At 47.0% G+C, this 23701-nt stretch overlaps 3 protein-coding genes across 4 annotated transcripts in view; 1 reads left to right on the top strand and 2 right to left on the bottom strand.

Moving 5' to 3' along the window:
* The window catches only part of PRKAR2A (protein kinase cAMP-dependent type II regulatory subunit alpha), a 98065-nt gene extending 87261 nt beyond the window's left edge, over positions 1-10804 (bottom strand). For both annotated transcript variants that reach the window (XM_007984154.3, XM_007984155.3), the window contains exon 1: positions 10240-10804. In XM_007984154.3, the coding sequence (XP_007982345.1) occupies positions 10240-10501 (262 nt within the window). In that variant the 5' untranslated portion in view covers positions 10502-10804. The remainder of the gene's footprint in view (positions 1-10239) is intronic.
* Positions 10805-13310: 2506 nt separating this feature from the next.
* LOC140709788 (uncharacterized) lies at positions 13311-16040 on the top strand. The gene has a single exon (XM_073009636.1). The coding sequence runs from the start codon at positions 14342-14344 to the stop codon at positions 15188-15190; it is 849 nt and encodes a 282-aa protein (XP_072865737.1). The 5' UTR covers positions 13311-14341; the 3' UTR covers positions 15191-16040.
* Positions 16041-21107: 5067 nt separating this feature from the next.
* Positions 21108-23701, bottom strand: part of SLC25A20 (solute carrier family 25 member 20) — a 39290-nt gene continuing 36696 nt past the window's right edge. The window contains exons 7-9 of the mRNA XM_007984157.3: positions 23262-23371; positions 22681-22805; positions 21108-21950 (exon numbers count right to left, since the gene is read on the bottom strand). Of these exons, the coding sequence (XP_007982348.3) occupies positions 21888-21950; positions 22681-22805; positions 23262-23371 (298 nt within the window). The 3' untranslated portion in view covers positions 21108-21887. The remainder of the gene's footprint in view (positions 21951-22680; positions 22806-23261; positions 23372-23701) is intronic.

Below are 23701 nucleotides of genomic sequence, written 5' to 3'. Positions count from 1 at the left end.
AGTAGCTATAAATACAGATGAAGCTTCACTTGCTTGCCCGCTGCTCACCTCCTGCTGTGCGGCCCAGTTCCTAGCAGGCCACAGACCAATACCGGTCCATGGCCCAGGGGGTGGGGACCCGGGATATACTATACATAATTATATGTACTATACTTTTATACAACTGACAGCAGGTAGGTTTGTTTACACCAGCATCACCACAAACATGTAATGTGTTGTAACACAACATCATAATGTCACTAAGAGATAGGAATTTTTTAGCTCTATTATACCCTTAGGGGATTACCATTTTATAATGTAATCCCTCATTAATCAAAACATCATTATGCAGTGCAAGACTGTATAACATTTCAAACTGAACAATAACTCTCTAGCCACTGGTTTATCCAAAAAATTTTTTTTTTTTTTTTAGAGACAGAGTCTTGCTCTTATCGAGGCTAGACTGCAATGGCATGATCATGGCTCACTGTAGCATTGACTTCCTGGGCTCAAGTTATCTTCCCACCTCAGCCTCTCTAGTAGCTACAACAGGCGTGCATCACCACATCTGGCTATTATATTTTTTGTAGAGATGGGGTCTTGCTATGTTGCCCAGGCTGGTCCTGGGCTCCTGGCCTCAAGCGATCCTCCCACCTCAGCCTCCAAAAAATATTTTTTCTTTTTTTTTTGAGACAGAGTCTCACTGTGTTGCCCAGGCTGGAGTGCAGTGGCTCAATCTTGGCTCACTGCAACCTCTGCCTCCCGGGTTCAAGAAATTCTCATACCTCAGCCTCCCAAGTACCTGGGATTACAGGTGTGCACCACCACACCTGGCTAATTTTTGCATTTTTAGTAGAGACGGGGTTTCACCATACTGGCCAGGCTGGTCTCGAACTCCTGACCTCATGTGATCCATCTGTCTTGGTCTCCCAAAGTGCTGGAATTACAGGTGTGAGCCTTACCACACCCAGCCTCCAAAAAATCTTTATCCAAATTTCTACATTGTTAGCAACTGTCTTCGCACACAGTATCTTCTGATCATCACATCTTAAAACTGCTGACAAATTAGGCCAGGTACAGTGGCTCACGCCTGTAATTCCAGCACTTTGGGAGGCCGAGGCAGGTAGATCACCTAAGGTCAGGAGTTCGAGACCAGCCTAGCCAATATGGTGAAATTCTCTAGTAAAAATACAAAAACTAGCCGGGTGTGGTGGCAAGCACCTATAATCCCAGTTACTCAGGAGGCTAAGGCAGAAGAATTGCTTGAACCCGGGAGGCGGAGGTTGCAGTGAGCTGAGATCGTGCCATTGCACTCTAGCCTGGGCAACAAGAGTGAAACTCCACCTCAAAAAAAACAACAAAAACAAAAAACTGCTGACAAATTTTCAGGCAGCTATCTGGGCTTGGACCGAGAAAAAAGTCATTTGTTTTCAGATCTAAAATTCATTAAATGGCACCTCAAGAGCAAAATAAATAAGCTAAAAGTTTTAGTTACCAGCCTCTGAACATGCATATTTTTTCTATTAATTCCAAAGAAACATGTACTAAATTTTACTCCAAATAGGAAAAACTACACAAGAAAAACTTAGTGAATATACAATATACAAGAACTTTCAGTCCTAGCAAGACACACGCTTCAAGAGACACAAAACAGCTGTCCCAACACCTATAATGATTCCTAAAAGTACATCATCTAAAATTATTACAAAACGATTTTTTTATTTTTTAAGCTGCTCCTTGAGGATCAGGGCTAATTCATAGGCAGTGCACCAAGAGCCACTATAAAAAGATCCTTAATGAGCAAAACATATCCCCTATTCGAGACCAACTCAGCCAACATGGCGAAACCCCATCTCTACTAAACAAAAAATGGCCAAGTGTGGCCGGTTGTGGTGGCTCATGCCTCTAATCTCAGCACTTTGGGAGGCTGAGGCGGGCAGATCATGAGGTCGGCATATGAGTGTGGTAGTTCATATGCCTAGAGGCTGAGGCAGGAGAATTACTGAACCCCGGAGGCAGAGGCTGCAGTGAGCCAATCGTGTCACCTCACTGCAGCCTGAGTGACAGAGTAAGACTCAGGCTCAGGAAAAAAAAAAAAAAACAAAAAATTCCAGGGACCCAAAATAGCCAAAACAATTCTAATAAAGAATGAACTTGGAAAATTCATACTTCCTGATTCCAAACCTACTACAGGGTTATCTACAGTAATCAAGACAATGTGATATTAGCATGTGGTCAGACATATACATCAATAGAATAGAACTGAGTCTAGAAACAGACACATTTACAGTCAATCCATTTTCTTTTTTTTCCCCCATGTTACTGAGTCCATGCATAACAATCAATTTTCAACAAGAGTACCAAGACAATTAAGTGAGAAAAGAACAGTCTTTTCAACAAACAGTGCTGGAACAACTGGATATTTACATGCAAAAGAATAAAGTACTCAGCCAGGCACAGTGGCTCATGCTTGTAAACCCAGCACTCTGAGAGGCCAAGGTGGGTGGATCATGAGGTCAGGAGTTCAAGACCAGACTGATCAACATAGTGAAACTCCATCTCCACCAAAAACACAAAAAATTAGCCGGGCGTGGTGGCAGGTGCCTATAATCCCAGCTACTCGGGAGACTGAGGCAGGAGAATCACCTGAACCCAGGAGGCAGAGGTTGCAGTGAGCCGACATTGTGCCATTGCGCACTCCAGCCTGGACGACAGTGTGAGACTCCATCTCAAAAAAAAAAAAAAGAAGAAAGTTTTTTTAATATATATATATATAAAAAAACTCAAAATGTACCAAAGACTTAAGTGTAAAAGATAAAACTATAAACTTCTAGAAGAAAATACAGGGGTAAATTTTCATGACCTTGGATTTGGCAATGGTTTCTTAAATACGACACCTCAAGCACAAACAAGAAAAGAAAAATAACACATCGAATTTCATCAGAATTAAAAACATTTGTGCTTCAAAGGACATCAAAAAAGTGAAAAGACTAGATACAATGGCTCATGCCTATAATCCCAAAACTTTGGGAGGCCAAGGCAGAAGGATCACTTGAAGCCAGGAGTTTATGACCAGCCCTGGCAACATAATGAGACCCAATCTCTATCAAAAAAAAAAAATATATATATATATACACACACACACACATATATGTTTAGTTAGCCAGAGGCCAGGCACAGTGGCTCACATCTGTAATCCCAGCACTTTCAGAGACAAGGCAGGGGGATCACCTGAGGTCAAGAGTTCAAGACCAGTCTGGGCAATACAGTGAAACCCCATCTCTACAAAATATACAAAAATTAGCCGGGGTATTATAGGTTTCTGCCTGTAGTCCCAGCTACTTGGGAGGCTAAGGTGAGAGGATTGCTTGAGCCTGCAAGGGTGAGGCTGCAGTGAGCTGTGATTGCACCACTATACTCCAGCCAGGGTGACAGAGACCCTATCTCAAAAATAATAATAATAATAAAAATTAAAATTAGCCAGCTATGAAAAAAAAAATTAGCCAGGTAAGGTGGTGCATGAGCCCAGGAGCCCAAGTATGGTGGCGTGAGCCCAGGAGTTCAAGGCTGTAGTGACCTATGATTGTGCTAATACACTCTGACCTGGGCAACAGAGTGACACCCTATCTTAAAAAATAAAAAGAAGAAGAAATGCAAATGACAAATACATGGAAAGATGCCCACTCAACATAATTAGTCATTAGAGAAATGCAAATCGAAACCACAATGAGGTACCACTTCACACCCACTAGTTTGGCTATAATAATTTTAGAAGACAGATACGTTCAGACAAGGATGTAGAGGAATCAGAACCCTCAAAACACTGCTGGTTGGAATGTAAAATGGTTCAGCCACTTTGGAAAACAGGCTAGCAATTCCTCAAAAGGTTAAATAGAGCTACCATATGGCCCAGCAATTCTACTCCTATGAGAAATGAAAAGAGGTCCACACAGAACGTGTACACCCAAATATTCGTAGCAGCATTATTCACAATAGTCAAAGAGTGGGAACAATCTATATGTCCATCAACATATGAATGGATAAATGGTATATCCAGAAATGAATGGTATTTCCAGACAACAGAATAGTATTCAGCAATAAAAAGAAATGAAGTTTATTTAGAACAAGTGGAAAAAGGGAAAAAAAAAAAAAATCACAGAAGTACTGATACATGCTTACAACATGGATGAACCTTGAGAACGTTATGCTAAGTGTCAACGGCAAAAGACCACATATTGGCCGGGCACGGTGGCTCACGCCTGTAATCCCAGCACTTTGGGAGGCCAAGGTGGGCGGATCACGAGGTCAGGAGATCAAGACCATCCTGGCTAACACAGTGAAACCCTATCTCTACTAAAAATACAAAAAATTAGCTGGGCATGGTGGCGGGCACCTGTAGTCCCAACTACTCAGGAGGCTGAGGCAGGAGAATGGCATGAACCCAGGAGGTGGAGCCTACAGTGAGCCGAGATCATGCCACTGCACTCCAGCCTGGGCGACAGAGCAAGACTCCGCTCAAACAACAACAACAACAACAAAAACACGTTTTATATGATTCCATTTATATGAAATATCCAGGATAGGCAAATGGTAGAGACAAAAGTAGATTAGAGGTTGCCTAGGGATGAGGAGAATGAGGGTGTTGGTGAGGTGATGACTAAAGTGTATGGGGGCCGGGAGGTGGCTCACACCTGTAATCCCAGCACTTTGGGAGGCCATAGAGGACAGACCACCTGAGGTTGGGAGTTCGAGACCAGCCTGGCCAACATGGTGAAACTCCGTCTACTAAAAATACAAAAATTAGCCGGGCACAGTGGCACATGCCTGTAATCCCAGCTACTCAGGAGACTGAGGCACAAGAATTGCTTGAACCCAGGAGGCAGAGGTTGTAGTGAGCTGAGATCTCACCACTGCACTCCAGCCTGGGCAATGGAGAGAGACCCCATCTTAAAAAAAAAAAAAAGAAAACAAAACAAAACAAAAAACAAAAAACAGTGTATGGGACTTTTTTTGGAGTGACAAAAAATGTTCTAAAAATTGTTATGGGGCTGGGCGTGATGGCTCACGTCTGTAATCCCAGCACTTTGGGAGGCTGAGGCAGGCGGATTACAAGGTCAGGAGATCAAGACCATCCTGCCTAACACGGTGAAACCCCGTCTCTACTTAAAAAAAATACAAAAAATTAGCCGGGCATGGTGGCGGGTGCCTGTAGTCCCAGCTACTCGGGAGGCTGAGGCAGGAGGATGGTGTGAACCTGGGAGGCGGAGCTTGCAGTGAGCAGAGATCGTGCCACTGCACTCCAGCCTGGGTAACAAAGCAAGACTCCATCTTGAAAAAAAAAAAAAATGGTTATGGTTGGCTAAGTGCAGTGGCTCATGCCTGTAATCCCAACACTTTGGGAGGCCAAGGCAGACTGATCACCTGAGGTCAGAAGTTTAAGACCAGCTAAAAATACAAAAATTAGCCGGGCGTGGTGGCACGTGCCTATAATCCTGGTTACTCAGGAGGGTGAGGCAGGAGAATGGCTTCGACCCGGGAGGCAGAGGTTGCAGTGAGCTGAGATCGCATCATTGTATTCCAGCCTGGACAACAAGAGAAAAATTCCGTCTCAAAAAAAAAAAAAAAAAAAAATTATGATGATGGCTGTGCACAGATATGAAAAACCAATTATACACTCTAAATAGTTGATTTGTATGTGAAGTATATCTCCATAAAGCTGTTACCAAAAAAAAAAAAAATGCTAAGAGACCCGCAAGTATAAATGCTTTATGGTAATTACAGAAATGAAACAATTCTGAATGTCAATTTATTGTTTATATGCAGCTAGAGTAACTTATTAATAAGTTTATACTCTTCAAGTATTTCTCAACATTAAATACTCATTATAACACTTTATACTTTGAAGTTATGTCCTGTTTGATATTAAAGCTGTTATTAAAATAACAGCTAGTAAGTTTTTTGACTCCAATAGGATACAATTTTATAAACTGAATTGGTGGTTAGTCACAAGGACCTCACTAAGCAAAGCTTCCTTGCTATATACAGTTAAAACATTACATATACTTCTTGTTCTTTCCTTTTTTTATTGGCTCTGGTGTTGAAACATATCCTATTTCTAATTTCAGTAGTGTAGACTTATTCTAATGCCATTGGGTATACAATTCATTTTTCCTTCCTTTTTAAATTGTGATAAGATATACATAACATAAAATGTGCCATTTCACCATTTTAAGTGTACAATTCAGTGTCATTAAGTACATACATTGTGCAATCATCACCATTATCCAACTTCAGAACTTTTTCATCATCCCAAACTGAAACTCTGCACCTGTTAAACAATAACGCCCTATTACACCTTCCCCCAAGTCCCTGGTTAGCTCTCTTCTACTTTCCATCCCTGTAAATTTAGCTATTATGGTTACCTTCTGTAAGTGGAATCATACAATATTTGTCCTTTTATATCTGGCTCATTTCATTTAGGATAATATTTTCAATGCTGTAACATGAATAAGAATTTCATTCCTTCTTAAGGATGGTCAGGTACGGTGGCTCACGCTTGTAATCCCAGCACTTTGGAAAGCTGAGGCGGGACAGACGGATCACCTGCGGTTGGGAGTTTGAGACCAGCCTGGCTAACATGGTGAAACCCTGTCTCTACTAAAAATACAAAAACTAGCCGGGCATGGTGGCACACGCCTGTAATCCCAGCTACTCCGGAGGCTGAGGCAAGGGAACTGCTTGAACCCAGGAGGTGGAGGCTGTAGCGAGCAGGATCGCGCCACTGCACTCCAGCCTGGAAGACAAAGCAACACTCCATCTTACGTATGTATATACCATATTTTGTTTATCCATTCATTTATTGATGGATACCTAGTTTGTTTTCACCTTTTTTTTTAAGACAGAGTTTCACTCTTATTGCCCAGGCTGGAGTGCAATGGTGCGATCTTGGCTCATTGAAACCTCCACCTCCTGGGTTCAAACGATTCTCCTGCCTCAGCCTCCCGAGTAGCTGGGATTACAGGCACCCGCCACCATACCCAGCTCATTTTTTTTTTTTTTTTTTTGTATTTAGTAGAGATGGGGTTTTACCAGGTAGGACAGGCTGGTCTCAAACTCCTGACCTCAGGTGATCCGCCCGCCTCAGCCCCGCAAAGTGCTGGGATTACTGGCGTGTGCCATGTTTTCACCTTTTGACTACTGTAAATAATGCTGCAATGAGCACTGGAGTATAACTATCTGTTTAACTCCCTGCTTAAAATTATTTTGGGTAGGCCAGACGTGGTGGCTCACACCTGTAATCCCAGCACTTTGGGAGGCCAAGGCGGGCATATCACAAGGTCAGGAGTTTGAGACCAGCCTGGCCAATATGGTGAAACACCGTCTCTACTAAAAATACAAAAAATTACCCAAGTGTGGTGGCGCATGCCTGTAATCCGAGATACTCGGAAGGCTGAGGTGGGAGAACTGCTTGAACCAGGAGGCAGAGGTTGCAGTGAACCGAGATCCCACCATTGTACTCCAGCCTGGACGACAGAACAAGACTCTGTCTCAAAAAAAAAAACAAAAAAAAAAGATATTTTGGTTATATACCTAGGAGTGAAATTGCTCTACCTATAATAATTTTATCTTTAACTACTTTTTGAGGAACCACCAAATTGTTTTCCACAGCAGCTGGACCATTTTACATTCCCATGAGAAATGCACAAGGGTTCCAACTTCTCCACATCTTGGCTATTTTCTGTTTTTAGTATCAGCCATCCTAACAGGTATGAAGTATCTCATTGTATGCAATGTGTTTTTCATCTATTATTTGTAAATAGAAATCCACCTTGTAGTAATTTCTATAATTATGTAGCACAGCCACTTGAGACACCAAAAATACTTAAATACCAATAAAAGAGTAGATTTTAGGTCAACTCAATTTTGAAAAAGATATCAAAGATGACAAAGAATGAAGATATAATACAAAAACTTGTAAACTTTTACTTATCTGAGGCTAATTTCTAAAATCCTAAAGTGTTGTATAAATAAAAATTGTCTCAAAGCAGATTACTGCTTTGTGATTTACAGAGATGACAGTGAAACAAACCTGAAATAAAGCTTTTAAAAACACATTTGTCCCTGGTAGATTGTTGTCACTGTCCTCATTTTAAAGATAAGAAAATCTGAGACCAAACATGTTTGACAACTTGTCCAAGACCACAAAGCAAACCCGTGGCAGAGTTTAGAAAATAATTTCTAATTTCCCTAAAACCCATGATGTAATGTGCAATAAATCAACGGAAACCCAGAAGAGCCCTTGTTACTCTTTTAGCATGAATACACTTAGGGAGACTGTCCAGTGCACTGAAGCTTGTAACCTCCCACAGCAATGACTGTTAATTAACTCCTTGCCAGCCGTGATTTGAATACTGGGCCAGACCAGATATGACTCAGACTAGTTGTGTGTGTGTCTGATCTAATAACACTAAGATCCTAACTTGGCCTCTCAAATGGTTTTGTTCAATTTTAGTTGTTCAAAAGTAGGCTAATTCTACTGTTAAATTGACAAAGCATACGTTGAATCAACCAAGGAAATTGTAATTGCTTCTTAACACTCTTGTTTAGATCAGATGTAGAAAGTGTTATTTTGGCCAGGAGCAGTAGCTCATGCCTGTAATCCCAGCACTTTGGGAGGCCAAGGCGGGAGGATTACTTGAGGCCAAGAGTTCAAGATCAGCCTGGGCAACACAGGGAGACCCGTCTCTATAAAAACTCAAAATTAGGCATGGTGGCACATCAGGTAATCCCAGCTACTATGAGGCCCAGGTGGGAGGATACCTTGAGCTTGGGAGGTCGGGGTTGCAGTGAGCCCTGATTGTGCCACTACACCCCAGCCTGGGTGACAGAGCGAGATCCTGACTTTAAAAAAAAAAAAAAAGGTGTGATGATCTTGGATCACCAAATCTGTGAGGGAGGGACAGTCTCTAACTTGTTTTCTGCTCGGTCCTTATTGCATACTCTTGGAGAAGGTTTAGTGACTATTACTAAATGATAGATCTCGACACAGCAAGCAGAGCCAGTGAAGCTGCTCTCCTGATCTCAGTCTCTGCTGGGATCCTTTCCTTTAAAGCTACAACCCACCCACTAAACAAGAAGATAACTATTGGGTTTTTCCTTTTTCTTTTTTTTCGAGACGGAGTTGGCTCTGCAGCCCAGGATGGAGTACAGTGGCATGATCTTGGCTCACTGCAACCTCCGCCTCCCAGGTGCAAGCCATTCTCCCCACCTCAGCCTCCCAAGTAGGTGGGACTACAGGCGCCCACCACAACGCCCGGCTAATTTTTGTATTTTTTAGTAGAGACGGGGTTTCGCCATGTTGGCCAGGCTGGTCTCGAACTCCTGACCTCAGGTGATCCACCCGCTTCGGCCTCCCAAAGTGCTGGGATTACAGGCGTGACCCACCACGCCCGGCCAGGTTTTTCCTTTTTAAAAATGACATAGGGTGTCTATTTTGCCCAGGCTGGTCTCGAACTCTTGGACTCACGCGATATTTCCTCCTCAACCTCCAGAGTAGCTGGGACTATAGGGACCCACTGCCACAGCCGGCAAGATAATTACTTACTCTCACCAAATTTGATTCAATCGTTTTGGCCAAATTTTTAAAAATAGGAATATTCCGAGGGACCATGTTTGAAGAAATACAAACTCAAGCAAACAGAGATGAAATGACCTGAGAGATTTGCTTTAATACACTTCGGCGAAGAAAAAAGGGTATGGATGAAACTTTGTGACAAATACAACTGTTAAATGTAGGTGATGGCATATAGGGATTCATCTCATCTTTCCTCTTCTGTCTATGCTTAAAAGTTTTCACAGTAACTTTTCAAAAAAAATTATTATTTCCAAACAAACTTACTGTCCTATCAATTAAACACGAGTCACTGGATGTGAACGCTCTTGTCTTCGGAGTCAAACCTGGTGAAGGATCTCAAGCAAAGGTGAGGGATCATCTCTCTGGCAGGGCCGACAGCGCGCAAGTTTCCTTCAAGGCTGAATCTGACAAATCACTCGGTGCGCTATGGGGCTCGCAGGACCGCGGAGCTCAATTTGGAAGTGGCGCACGCGGGCTCACGGCGGTGTCTCAGGAAAACGCTAGAAACGCGGCTACAGAGCTCCCAATCCCAGCCTGCGGTCGGCTTGGCCCCGGCGCGACACCCGGCTCCCTGCCACCCCTCGAGACCTCCTGCACCACTCCCCAGGGCCCCGCCCACAGCCTACCTTCCAAGTCCTCGTCCTCCTCCGACTCGCTGTCCCCTTTGGCGTCGGCGACACGGTCCGGGCCGGGTTCTGGCGCGGGGTGTCCCGGGCTCTGGCGTGGGGTGGCGGCGGGCAGGACTGAAGCTGGGGCGCGGGCCTCGCGCAGGCGGGTAAAGTAGTCCACAGCGAATTCGACGAGGTCAGGCGGCTGCTGTCGCAGCACCTCCACCGTGTAGCCCTGCAGCAGCTCCGTGAGCCCCGGCGGGATCTGGATGTGGCTCATGCCGGCGGCGGCCGAGGGGATAGACGGGTTGGGCCGCCGGCGGCCACTGTCTCCGCGCTCACTCACGCCGGCCTTTCGCTCTGCGCCCGCGAGGTCTCTTCCCGCGCGGCCCCGGCTCGGCCTTCCTCACGTCGCGCCGCTCTTTGGCCGGCTCTGAGATTCTGGGCCGCGCAACCCTACGCTACCACGGCCGGCCTGGCACCGCAGCCGCTGTCACTGGGCAGCCGCCGCCGCCGCGGGGACCGACGGGCAGGCGAGCTTGACCGGCGGGGCACGCGTCCTGGTTGTGACGCACGCGACCGCGGGCGTGCGCGTACCCGCGTAGCATCGGCCCTCAGTGCGCTTGCGCCACTAGGTGACACGCCCCTCAGGCTGTCGGGGGGTCGAGACAGTGGACGGTTCCTGATGCCGGCTCATGGCGGGAATCCGGGGAATTAGGTAATGAATGGTCTACCCATGAAGGGGACCGATTAGTGCCTCTCGCCTGGTCCTGAAGACCTTTACATTATTCTTTCAGCTGATGCCAAGAGCCTCCTTTTGGCCGGCACTTAGCACCAGAGACACAGCGAGAGGCAGAAACATACGAGCACCTCAGTGTGGTTCTTCTGTGATGAAGGGCAAGAGAGGGCTCACTTTCGGGAGTGACATTCAAGCTGGACGCGAGGTCTGAGCAGAACCCACCCAGGGGAAGATCTGGAGGAAAGCCATCTGAACATACAAGAGCAAAGGCCTGGTGGAGTCAGGACCACCTTGGCTGCCAGGTGGAATGGTGGAATAACTCAGGAGTCTGGCAGGTCTCTGAGATGTCACACGGGGAAGGCCTTGTAGGAAGTAGGCGTTTGAAAGAGATCATAATTTGAGAGCCACAGGCAGAAAAATAAATTTGAAAGAGTTCAGTCTGCCAAATGTGTACAGTGAGAAAGGGAAATAAGGCCAAAAGCAGCAAAGACCTCTGTGCCTGTTCTTCCTGGAGCACTTTGACCAGGGTCCCCAGATCTAGGTCTGCCCACTCCTCTCCCCACATTCTACACTGGGCCCTAGGCCAACACTGCTTGATGAAGTTGAGCAGACCACAGGCATTGTTATCCTTTGCCCCTAGGAAGATGGTATAGGTGAACTGTAGAGGCCAGACTATTTCCCAAATTGCCCTCCTCCTCCTACCAAACTGGAAGGGTTTTGAAAAAGGTGGAGACCTTCCTGGGATGTCCAGGCCACAGCCTACGTGCTAACCAAAGGCCCACTGGGCATAGGGCAGAGTCCCCCCTCTCCTTTCCAGGCCCAGCCAGGAAGAGAGTAGCTGTAGGTTTGGGAACCTGAAGGGCATTTGGGATGCTTAAACACCACATGGTAATTACCCAGTATTAATTAAAATCCTCCCTAGCACCTCCCATACAGGCTTGGCACACACCCAGGAGCTCAATGCTACTGGGAGCTGAGCAGCTGGGAGCAAGGAGCACCTCATCCCCGCTGATGAAGAGGCCAGCCCAGGCTCTAGGCTAAGCAGGCCTGTGATTATAAACAGCAGTGTCTCCCTGGACAAGTTTCTTAACCCCTGAGAAGAATCTTGGATCATCAACTTTGTGAGGGGAGAAGCAGTCTCCAACTTTTTTCCTGCTCAGTCCTTATTGCATACTCTTGGAGAAGGTCTACTGACTAAATGGTAAATCTTTTTTTTTTTTTTTTTTTTTTTTTTTTTTTTTTTTTTTTTGAGACGGAGTCTTGCTCTGTCGCCCAGGCTGGAGTGCAGTGGCGCAATCTCGGCTCACTGCAAGCTCCGCCTCCCGGGTTCACGCCATTCTCCTACCTCAGCCTCCCGAGTAGCTGGGACTACAGGCGCCCGCCACTGCGCCCGGCTAATTTTTTTCTATTTTTTAGTAGAGACGGGGTTTCACCATGGTCTCGATCTCCTGACCTTGTGATCCGCCCGCCTCGGCCTCCCAAAGTGCTGGGATTACAGGCGTGAGCCACCGCGCCCGGCAAAATGGTAAATCTTGACACAGCAAGCAGAGTCAATGAAACTGCCCTCCCGACCTCATAGTCTCAGCTGGGACCCCTTGCTTTAAAGCTATGCTTCTGCTCTCAGAATATGAAGACCTCACAAAGGACAGGCAAAGTGGAGCTGGAGGGGTAGTTTCCCTCACCTCTTCTCTGCTCTTGGGTAGACTGACCCAAGTCTTCCAGGGATCAGCCTTGACAGCAATATCCAGAAAACCTAGGTGTGACTTCCATGGTACCACCACACCTGGGGATCTGCCCCTCTTCAAGCAATCCAATAGGCAACCCTTTGGAAAGGCAAATTCACAACTCTGTTCCCTAGTTTACCCATATTGTCAGGTGATATATATATAATTTTTTTTATGTTTTATTTTTTATTTTTTTAAGACAAGTCTTGCTCTGTCGCCCAGGCTGGAGTGCAATGGCATAATCTCGGCTCACTGCAACCTGTGCCTCCCGAGTTCAAGCAACTCTCGTGCCTCAGCCTCCTGAGTAGCTGGGATTACAAGTTCATGCCACCACGCCCGGCTAATTTTTGTATTTTTAGTAGAGATGGGGTTTCACCATGTTGGCCAGGCTGGTCTTGAACTCCTGACCTCGTGATCCACCTGCCTCAGCCTCCCAAAGTCCTGGGATTACAGGCGTGAGCCACCAGGCCTGGCTGGTTTTATATGTTTTAAAGGCAGACTGGCACCTGTACATTTAAGACTTAGACCTCGATTACAAAATAGAGGAGAGAGGCCAGGCGCGGTGGCTCACGCTTGTAATCCCAGCACTTTGGGAGGCCAAGGTGGGCAGAACATGAGGTCGGGAGTTCAAGACCAGCCTGGCCAACATGGTGAAACCCCATCTCTACTAAAAATACAAAAATTAACTGGTCGTGGTGGCAGGCGCCTGTAATCCCAGTTACTCAGGAGGCTAAAGCAGGAGAATTGCTGGAACCTGGGAGGCAGAGGCTGCAGTGAGCCAAGATCTCGCCACTGGACACCAGCCTGGGTGACCGAGTGAGACTCCATTTCAAAAAAAAACAAAACATAACTCTCTCCAGGAGTGGCCTGGACAGAAAGGCCACTCCAGGGCTGACAACAGTTGAGTATGGGTGGGTTTTCCAAGTGGTTCCAAGGAACCCTACTGGCCTCTGCCTGAAGCAGGCCAGTCAGGCTGACTTGTTCTCAGATGCCCCATGGCTCAGCAAACACCCATCCAGCAGAGCATTCAAAGGCATCCTGGAGGAATGAGGGCCACTGTTGTGCCAGACCCCCCCCCCTTTTTTTTTTTTGAGAGGAGTCTCACTCTGTCGCCCAGGCTGAAGTGCAATGGCGCAATCTCTGCTCACTGCAACCTCTGCCTCCCGGGTTCAAGCGATTCTCCTGTCTCAGCCTCCCGAGTAGCTGGGACTACAGGCATGTACCACCATACCCAGCAAGTTTTTTTGTATTTTTAGTAGAGATGGGGTTTCTCCATGTTGGCCAGGATGGTCTCAATCTCTTGACATCATGATCCACCCACCTCAGCCTCCCAAAGTGCTGGGATTACAGGCATGAGCCACCATGCCTGGCCTTTATTTATTTATTTATTTATTTTTGAGATGGAGTCTTCCTCTTGTCGCCCAGGATGGAGTGCAATGGCACAATCTCAGCTCACTGTAACCTCCACCTCCTGGGTTCAAGCAATTCTCCTGCCTCAGCCTCCCAAATAGCTGGGATTATAGGCACCCGCCACCATGCTCAGTTAACTTTTGTATTTTCAGTAGAGATGGGGTTTTCCATGTTGGCCAGGATGGTCTCGAACTCCTAACCTTGGGATCTGCCCGCCTTAGCCTACCAAAGTGCTGGGATTACAGGCATGAGCCACTGCGCCTGGCCATTTTTTTTGTTTGGTTTTTTTGTTTGCTTGTTTGCTTTTTTTTTGAGACACAGTCTTACTCTGTTGCCCAGGCTGGAGTGCAGTGATGCGATCTTGGCTCACTGCAACCTCTGTCTCCTGGGTTCAAGTGATTCTCATGTCTCAGTCTCCCAAGTAGCTGGGATTATAGGTGTGCGCCACCACACCCGGCTTATTTTTGTATTTTTAGTACAGACAGGGTTTCACCATATTGGCCAGGCTGGTCTTGAACTCCTGACCTCAGGTGATCCACCCGCCTCAGCTTCACCAAAGTGCTGGGATTACCGGCGTGAGCCACCACGCCCGGCCAAGAAAGACCCATATTTGTTTGTTTGTTTGTTTTCTTTTTTGAGATGGAGTCTCGCTCTGTCACTCAGGCTGGAGTGCAGTGGCACTATCTCTGCTCACTGCAACCTCCACTTCCCAGGTTCAAGTGATTCTTCTGCCTCAGCCTCCCAAGTAGCTAGGACTACAGGTGCACGCCACCACGCCTGGCTAATTTTTGTATTTTTAGTACAGATGGGGGTTTCACCATGTTGGCCAGGCTGGTCTCGAACTCCTGACATCAGGCGATCCGCCCGCCTCAGCCTCCCAAAATGCTGGGATTATAGGCGTGAGCCACCACTCCTGGCCACCAGACCCCTATTAACTTCAGTAGGGATGGCACCAGGTTCCAGAGGCCAAAAGAGATCCAGAGCCAGCAAACAAGACTTAGGGTTGATTGAGGGGAATTTACCTACAGAGCAGTCCAGTGGTGGTGGGCTAGATAGGAGAACTGCCCCACCTGCAGAAATTATGGAGTATATATAGCATTTTCACTTAACACCCTCCCGCTAACAACTTTGATTTAACCCAAAACAAAGGGGCTCAATCCCCTGTACATCCACAGGACAGAATGGGGGCTCAGATATTCCTCATGGGTAAGTAATGAATCTCCGGCTTGTCCTCGCTTGGAACACCCAACACATTCAGGTGCATCTGCCATACAGGGTCATTCTCAGAGTATGCTTAAGTTATTGCTGTCAGGTGCAGCTACCATACACAGGTGTGTCTGCCATATAGCCACCTATAGCTGCTCCTCATGGGTCTCCATAGACTAGTCTCAGAGCAAGGATGGACAGCCAGCCTCCAGTTTCAACCTGGCACTCTCCCCCAGTACTTGGTCCCCAGAGCAGGGGTCCATCTCTCTCACTTCTGGCCAACCCTTCAGTAACAAGTAGAGCCCCCAGGGCCTTCATGAATGCCCAGCTGAGCTAGCTAAAGAAAAGGGTGCTGTAACAGGAGGGAACACCAGGAGCCTGAACCCCGCATCTTCTACCCTTATCCTGCATTTATCCTGCCTGCATTCAAGCCTGTCCAGCTGCACCACTGGAGGCTACCATGGCAACTAAACCCAGAGGCAGCCAGTAACTGACATACAGCTGCCAAGAGCAAGTGACGGTGGAAAAGGCCAACAGCAGAGACCCTTAGAAGCAAGAGAAGTACACAGGAGGGGGTCCCAGAACCCTGAGGGTGCTACACTCAAATCTAATCCTACTCACAATTCAGCAGGCAGTCAATATCTTGCACAAACTGCCATATCACCAACCACAGGCACAGATATGGACACAATGGGGCCAATTCGCAGAGTTGTTTACAACTATGGATGCAGAGCAGCACAGGTGGGACACATGTTGTTTAGCCCAAAAACAACAGGTCTTGGTGAAAACGAAAATGGGTCGGGTACCATTGCTGTTTCCAATGAAACAATGAATTTTGTGTGCTCTTAACAGGTTTATTATTCAAACATTTCTCTCTGTCTCTCCAAGATGAAGGGAGGGGCCTAAACTTCCCTGAACTCCTCTGAAGGCCTGCTCTTGGCTCAGATCCTCCAGCTTAAATACCTTATGCCCTCTGCATACTTGTGGGGCTCAGGTCCAGCAGGAAAACCTCCCTCTTACTTGATCAAGGGACTACTTTTCTAAGCCATTCCAGTCCCCCACCCATTTCCTGGGATCTGCTGGTCACCTACATGCCAGGCCCTCCCGGATTTGGTACTCCCAGCTCAGTTCCTACCAGCAACAGTTTCTATGTTGCCTTAGAAGTGTTCATGAGCCGCTAGTTGGCAAAAGAGATTGAGGAAGTGAGCTATGTTTTCTCTGCCCTCACCCAAGCTGTCTTTCAGCCTCTACTGTGGCTCCTCCAGTGAGGCCACTGCCTTTTGTACAGGAAATCTGATCTGTCTCAAGTGCCCATGCTCCAGGGAGCAGTTAGTTCCCAGGCCACATTTGTGTACCTGTGAGCCATCACCATGCCTGAGACACTATGTCCTGAGAAAGCGTCAGTTTCTGCAGTAGAGCCAGGGTCTGCATCTGAGACACCTCAGGGTAAGGACAGAACCTAGAAAGCACAGCGAAACTGGCTAGAAAATCACAGGTCTGCATGCTTACCAGAGCAGAGAAAGCAGAAAAGGGACCCCTCAGGGACACCTGGCCCTGGGGCTTTCCCAGTGCCTGTCAGTACTCTGTGCCACCCCTGATCTGACTCACAGGTCAGGTACCTAAGCTTGGACTAGGTGGTACAGACAGGTCTGCTGGAGCCTGGATCAAGCAGCCTCAGGACAGCCTCTGATAGCATCACAAGTCTTTCTTCTCGAGACCCAGACAATCCCCACTTTATTATCAGTTTGCCAATGACCTTTGCAGATCAATTTACCGTGTCTGAGCCTTGGCTTCCACATCTGAAAGTGGGAGTCAAAATCCCTACCCAGAGGCTGAGTGCAGTGGCTCATGCCTGTAATCACAGCACTGTGGGAGGACAAGGCAGGCAAATCACCTGAGGTCAGGAGTTTGAGACCAGCTTGGCCAACATGGTAAAACCCCATCTCTACCAAAAAATACAAAAATTAAGGCCAGGTATAGTGGCTCACACCTGTAATCCCAACACTTTGAGAGGCTGAAGTGGGTGGGTCACTTGAGGTCAGTTCAGGACCAGCCTGGCCAAAATGGCGAAACCCTGTCTCTACTAAAAATACAAAAATTAGCTAGGCGTGGTGGTGTGCACCTGTAATCCCAGCTACTCAGGAGGCTGAGGCAGGAGAATCACTTGAACCCGGGAGGCAGAGTTTGCAGTGAGCCAAGATGGTGCCACTGCACTCCGGCCTGGGCAAAATAGGGAGACTCCATCTAAAAAAAAAAAAAAAAAAAAAAAAAAAAATCCCTACCCATTAAACATTGAGTTACAAGGGGATAAAGAAATAAGAGAATAAATTTATAAGGAGGTTAGAAAAGATGTAGGGGGTTCCAGCCTCGAAAGACCGTAAGGCGGCCAGGCACAGTGGCTCATGCCTATAATCCCAGCACTTTGGGAGGCTGAGGTGGGCAGATCACGAGGTCAGGAAATCAAAACCATCCTGGCTAACACGGTGAAACCCCGTTTCTACTAAAAATACAAAAATTAGCCAGATGTGGTCGCAGGCACCTGTAGTCCCAGCTACTCGGGAGGCTGAGGCAGGAGAATCGCTTGAACCCGAGAGGCGGAGGTTGCAGTGAGCTGAGATCGTGCCACTGCCTCCAGCCTGGGTAACACAGCGACACTCTGTCTCAAAAAAAAAAAAAAAAAAGGCTGTAGGGAAACAACTGTGGGGTAGAGATGGTATGACTTTATAGCTGAAATGGTGCTACTGTGCTTTTAACAATTACTGTTGCAACAACCTGTGCTCCCTCCCTCACCTTTGGCCCAGTTATATGCCTCTTGGTGCCTGGGTGAGGCTTTTATCACCAGTTGGTTGTTTAAAAAAATCACTGTCTGGCTCCCAGTTGTGACTGTGAAAGACAAATTGCTAGGGAGGGCCCCAATTTTCCCCCGCTCCTTACCCTGTCAGGAAGAGAAGAGATATATCAGGAACAGGTGGCATTTCAAAGTGCATCATAAAAAGGAAGCACCAGCCAGGAGGGAGTTACTCAACATCTGCTCTGCTCCCTTCACAAATATGCTTCCAGGGGCTTCCCTATTTGACTTAACATCTATTGAACACCCAAAGGAGTAAAATAATCTATCATCACTAACATCAAAGAACCAAAATACTCCATTTTAAAATGGAAAATTTTTCCAAGGGCAGATTATCCAGAGGCACAGACTGTAAAAGTGATCCTAAGCCATGGGAATGGCTGGCATTTGGCTGAAATGCAAATACATTTACTGGGGTTTCTAGGCAAAAGCTGAGGTTTTTGAATAGTCTCAGTCAGCGCAGTGGCTCACACCTGTAATGCTAGCACTTTGGGAGGCTGAGGCGGATCACTTGAAGTCAGGAGTTCGAGACCAGCCTGGCCAACATGAGGAAACCCCATCTCTACTAAAAATACAAAAAATTAGCTGGGTGTGGTGGCAGGTTCCTGTAGACCCAGCTACTTGGGAGGGTGAAGTAGGAGAATCTTTTGAACCAGGGAGCTGGAGGTTGCAATGAGCCGAGATCATGCCACTGCACTCCAGCCTGGGTGACAGAGTGAGACCCTATCTAAAAAAAAAAAAAAAAAAATTCAAATTTAGAACAGTCTCAGGACTGGGTGATATCAAGAAGAGCTTCAGGCTGAGCACAGTGGTGCATCCCTGTAATCCTAGCACTTTGGGAGGCTGAGACGGGAGCCCAGGAGTTCAAGACCAGCCTGGGCAACATAGGGAGACTCCATCTCTACAAAAAATAAATTTAAAAAATTAGCTGGGCATAGTAACACATGCCTGTGGTCCCAGCTACTCAGGAGGCTGAGGTGGGAAAATTACTTGGGCCCAGGAGGTCAAGGCTGCAGCGAGCCATGATCATGCCACTGCACTCCAGCCTAGGTAACAGAGTGAACCCTGTCTCAAAAAATTTTTTTCTAATAAAATAAGATTTAAAAAGAAGAGCTTCAGGAGACACATAATATGGCCATCTTCAAATCATTGAGATATTAAACAAAGACATCCTCCAGGGTTAGAGGAAGCAGGCTTAACATTTAATTAACCTTGCCAGACAGAGGATATACAATTTTCATCTTTAAAAACTGTTCAGCCTGGGCAACATAGTGAGACCTCATCTCTACAAAATTTTTTTTAATAGCCAGGCACAGCAGTACACTACAGGTGTACTGTACAGGTGTATTGGAACCTGTAGTTCCACCTTCTTGGGAGGCAGAGGCGTGAGGATCATTTGAGCCCAGCAGTGAGCTCTGATCTCACCACTGCACTCTAGCCTGGCCAACAAAGTGAGACCCTGTCTCTAAAAAATGTAATTAATAAAAAGTAAATTTTTTTTTTGAAATGGAATCTCACTCTGACACCCAGGATGGAGTGCAGTAGGGCAGTCTTGGCTCACTGCAACCTCTGCCTCCCAGGTTCAAGTGATTCTCCTGCCTCAGCCTCCCAAGTACCTGGGACTACAGGCATGCCCCACCATGCCTGGCTAATTTTTGTATTTTGAGTAGAGATGGGGCTTCACCATGCTGGTCACGCTGGTCTTAAACTCCTCACCTCAAGTGATCCACCCGCCTCGGTCTCCTAAAGTACTAGGATTATAGGCGTGAGCCACTGTGCCCAGCCAAAAATGTTATTTTCTACTCGGCCATAATTCCTATCCGGTCATTTAGAAATATATTCCAAGCTATAAAGCCTCCTTCTTTAAAGTCCCAAGTCTTCAGCTTCCTGCTGGGTTGATCACAGCCCCAACTCCCAGATAGGGGTATATCCCTGCCCTTCTTACCAGGTCTTACTCTGTTGCCCAGGCTGGAGTGCAGTGATGCACACTCGGCTCACTGTGGCCTCAACTTCCTGGGCTCAAGCGATCCTCCTACCTTAGCATCCAGAGTAGCTGGGACTACAGGCACACACCACCATGTCTGGCTAATTTTTTAATTTTTAAAAAATTTTGTGTAGAGACAGAGTCTTACTATATTGCTCAGGCTGGTCTTGAACTCCTGGACTCAAGTGATCCTCTTTCCTTGGCTTCCCAAAGTGTTGGGATTACAAGCGTTGCATGATCCACTACGCCCAGCTTTTTTTTTTTTTTTTTTTTTTTTAACCGTTCAAAACTAGAGACAGAGAGAGTAATGGTTCTAAAGCCAAAGTCCAAGAATCTCTATGCAGCTGCAGTGAGACAGGAAGTGCCAGTGGAACTGTAACTGTGACCACCAGATGGGACAGTCCCAGAAAAGCCCAGCTCCAGTAGCTTCAGCAAGCTCTCCCCTCCACCAGAAAGTAATAGCCTAGCTTATGACTCTCCAACTCCCTCACCTTTTCTGGACACACCTGGATAGCATCATCTGCCTGATTACTAAAGTTAAGCTAGCTACCTCAGATAGCACAGCAACTTCAAAGCCCACATGAAAACCCGAGATTGCTTTTGTCCTTTTAGAACAACTGACTCTCCATCTGTTAGCTCAGACACCCATGGGGCTCAGGGAAGAGGGGAATAAATGAAGGAATGGGTTGCAGGCTGGGCCTTGGGAGGGCCTGTGTGCCAGGCTTGCATTGAGACCTGTGTGAACAATTACCAGTCAAGTCACACCACCCCACACACCCTCCCTAGAGCAGCTGGGGCTAGGGCAGTCAGAAGGTAGAACCAGCCAAAACTTCCTCCTCTTCCACCTCCTCCTGCTGGATCCCCCAGCGTAAGGTTCCCAGGGAAGAATACTGGATCCCTGGAAGCCTCCACCAAGGCCACAGGCTGCCTACTGAAATGTCCCAGAATCAAAAGAAGAAAATATAACACAATGCAGAAATTAGAAACAATGTTTATTGTTTCTTGTTAAAATAGGGAGCACTCATGAGAAAAGAGTATGTAAAAAGGACCTTCCTACATCCTGGGCTTTTTCACTTATCCCAGCAGACTGGGACTGTCCTCACTGTGTAGGAGGGAAAGTTCTCCACCTGCTCCCAGAAAATCAGGCTACTCTAGTTTTACTTTTGATTACTTGCATGCATTAAAAAAAAAAAAATCAAAATCCAACGATTAACAGTCTACCTCCTCCTAGGCATATATGCCTAGTCCACTTGGACACAGAGGTGGGCCTCAAGTCCAGATCCACATGTACAGCCCAGGATTAGATGGCACCCTGGAAATCAAATGGGCATTCCTGGCTAGGGACTGAAGAAGATCTCAGCTCCTGGTGATCTGGTTGAAAATCTGCACAGTGCCTCCAGTGAGAACCTGAGATTCTCTCTTTAATGAGGAATACTTTGGGCGTGGTAGGACCAGCAGTCAACTGGTAGGCAGCATTCTTGCCACAGGTAGTATCTGGTCTAGAAGCTACTTGTTCCATTTCCAAATCCTTTTAAGATCCCTTAAATTGACGAGAATGAATTCAAGTTTCAAAGTGACACAAAGTTATACAAGGTACAGGATGTCATTAAGGTAAGGGTCTCACCAAGTCCATGCACAGGGCTCTGATCCCACCATTCCCCTCCCCTTGCCCTCCAAGACTGCTTAGTTCTGCTCCCTACTCCTTCTCCTCAGCGACAGCTTCCAGCATCCAGCAGCCTTGAGCAGCCTTCAGCCTCACAAGTTGGGGGTGGCCCAATTAAGGAACTTCATGGCAACTTCAAAGCCAAGGAAACAGGCCTGAGAAGGGGTTGAGAGGAAGAAAAAAGCCAGCAGGAATAACTATTCATAGACTATTCAAAGCACTATGCTTTCCTGGCCCTGTCAGGACCACAGCCCCTCCCTAACCCCACACCCACTCTACATCAAGGATGCAAACTCTGCTCTCTCATTCCTAAGAGGAGAAGAAAATTTATATCCCACAACTGCCCACTTCTTTTTTTTTTTTTTTGAGACGGAGTTTTGCTCGTCACCCAGGTTGGAATGCAATGGTACGATCTCGGCTCACTGCAATCTCTGCCTCCTGTGTTCAAGCAATTCTGCTTCCTCAGCCTCCTGAGTAACTGGGATTACAGGCACCTGCCACCACGCCTGACTAATTTTTGTATTTTTAGTAGAGATGGGGTTTCCCTGTGTTGGCCAGGCTGGTCTCAAACTCCTGACATCAGATGATCCACCTGCCTCAGCCTCCCAAAGTGCTGGGATTATAGGCACTAGCCACCATGCCTGGCCTCACAACTGCCCACTTCTGATGGCCAGGTCAGGAAATCAAAGCCCCTCACCTCAGAGATCCCCAAAGGCAAGTCCTCCTGATAGCTTCAGGGAAGGGAGCAAATAAGGAATGCTCTGGCTGAAGATAGGGCTTTGGTAAAACTGAGACCCCAGTCCTATCCCAGGAACAAGCAAAATCAGACCACATGCACCCTGCTCTGAGCCCCAAAGGGAAAGCACAACCCTGCCAGCTACTCACCGCATTGGCTGGGAAGGCTCGGATCATCACTGCATTGAACCCTTTGTATAAGGATGTGACTCCTTCATCCCGGATCAGCTCCCTCAGCACATCTCTGAAACCATTAGGGTATTTCCCAGGAGGTGCTGTGGGGCAGAACCCAATTTTTAAGGCTTCAGGAAGGAGAAACTAGTAGTTAAGTCTTCCTGAAGGGTTAGGACTAGCACAGGGAAAGGCACCTTGCAGGTCATCTGGGACCAGTCCATAAAAAACAGTTCACCTTGGGACAAATACACAAATGCCTGAATTACTTGTGCCAAGGGAGTAGAAAAGAGGGAAGAATGAAACAGCCCTTCTGTTCATGTGGGGGAGGTAGAGTAGACTTGACTTCTTATCACACTTACCTTGTGTTTAGGCTGTCATGAAAATGAGTCTAGGGTTCCTAGAATGCAAATGACTGTGAGGGAGAATGTTGGTCAGGCAGATCCTGGGTGCTGCCATGGAGAGTGAGTATCCCTAGGGCCCTATGAGCTTTGCACCCCAGGATTAGCCAGTGCTGGGGACCCACTCTGCCCCTGTCCACCCCACTACCTTCCACTCACCAGTCTGGAATCGAGACTTGAGCACATCTGGGGGGATTGCCACAGCCCAGTTGAAGATCCCTGCAATGCCCCCAGCCACCAAGATCCGAGGGACACTGAGTTCACTGACCCTGTATAACACCAACAACAGCCCCAGTTAGACAAAGGCTGTGAGAGTGGCATTCAGACTATCCTGCCTGTGGCAGACAGGGGCAGTTACAGAGAAGCAGAAACTGGATGGAAGGAGGAGGTATAAGGCCAGTGCTGCTGGCACTCCTTAAAGGAGGTTTCATGCACCTGTTTCAAATATTTGCTCCACTGGCTGAGGCACAGAGTAAGAAGAGCTAGCTGGACCTCAGCAGCCACAAGAGGAAAGCAGATATGGAGCCAGGAACAACAACTACTACTTTCAGATTCACACACAGGAGAGAGCAATACACCCATGACCGGGGAAAGTAGCT

Source organism: Chlorocebus sabaeus, chromosome 22 (genome assembly GCF_047675955.1).
Source record: "Chlorocebus sabaeus isolate Y175 chromosome 22, mChlSab1.0.hap1, whole genome shotgun sequence".
Lineage (NCBI taxonomy): Eukaryota > Metazoa > Chordata > Mammalia > Primates > Cercopithecidae > Chlorocebus > Chlorocebus sabaeus.
Note: the sequence above shows the minus strand (reverse complement) of the source record. Positions and strands in the feature narration are given on the sequence as shown.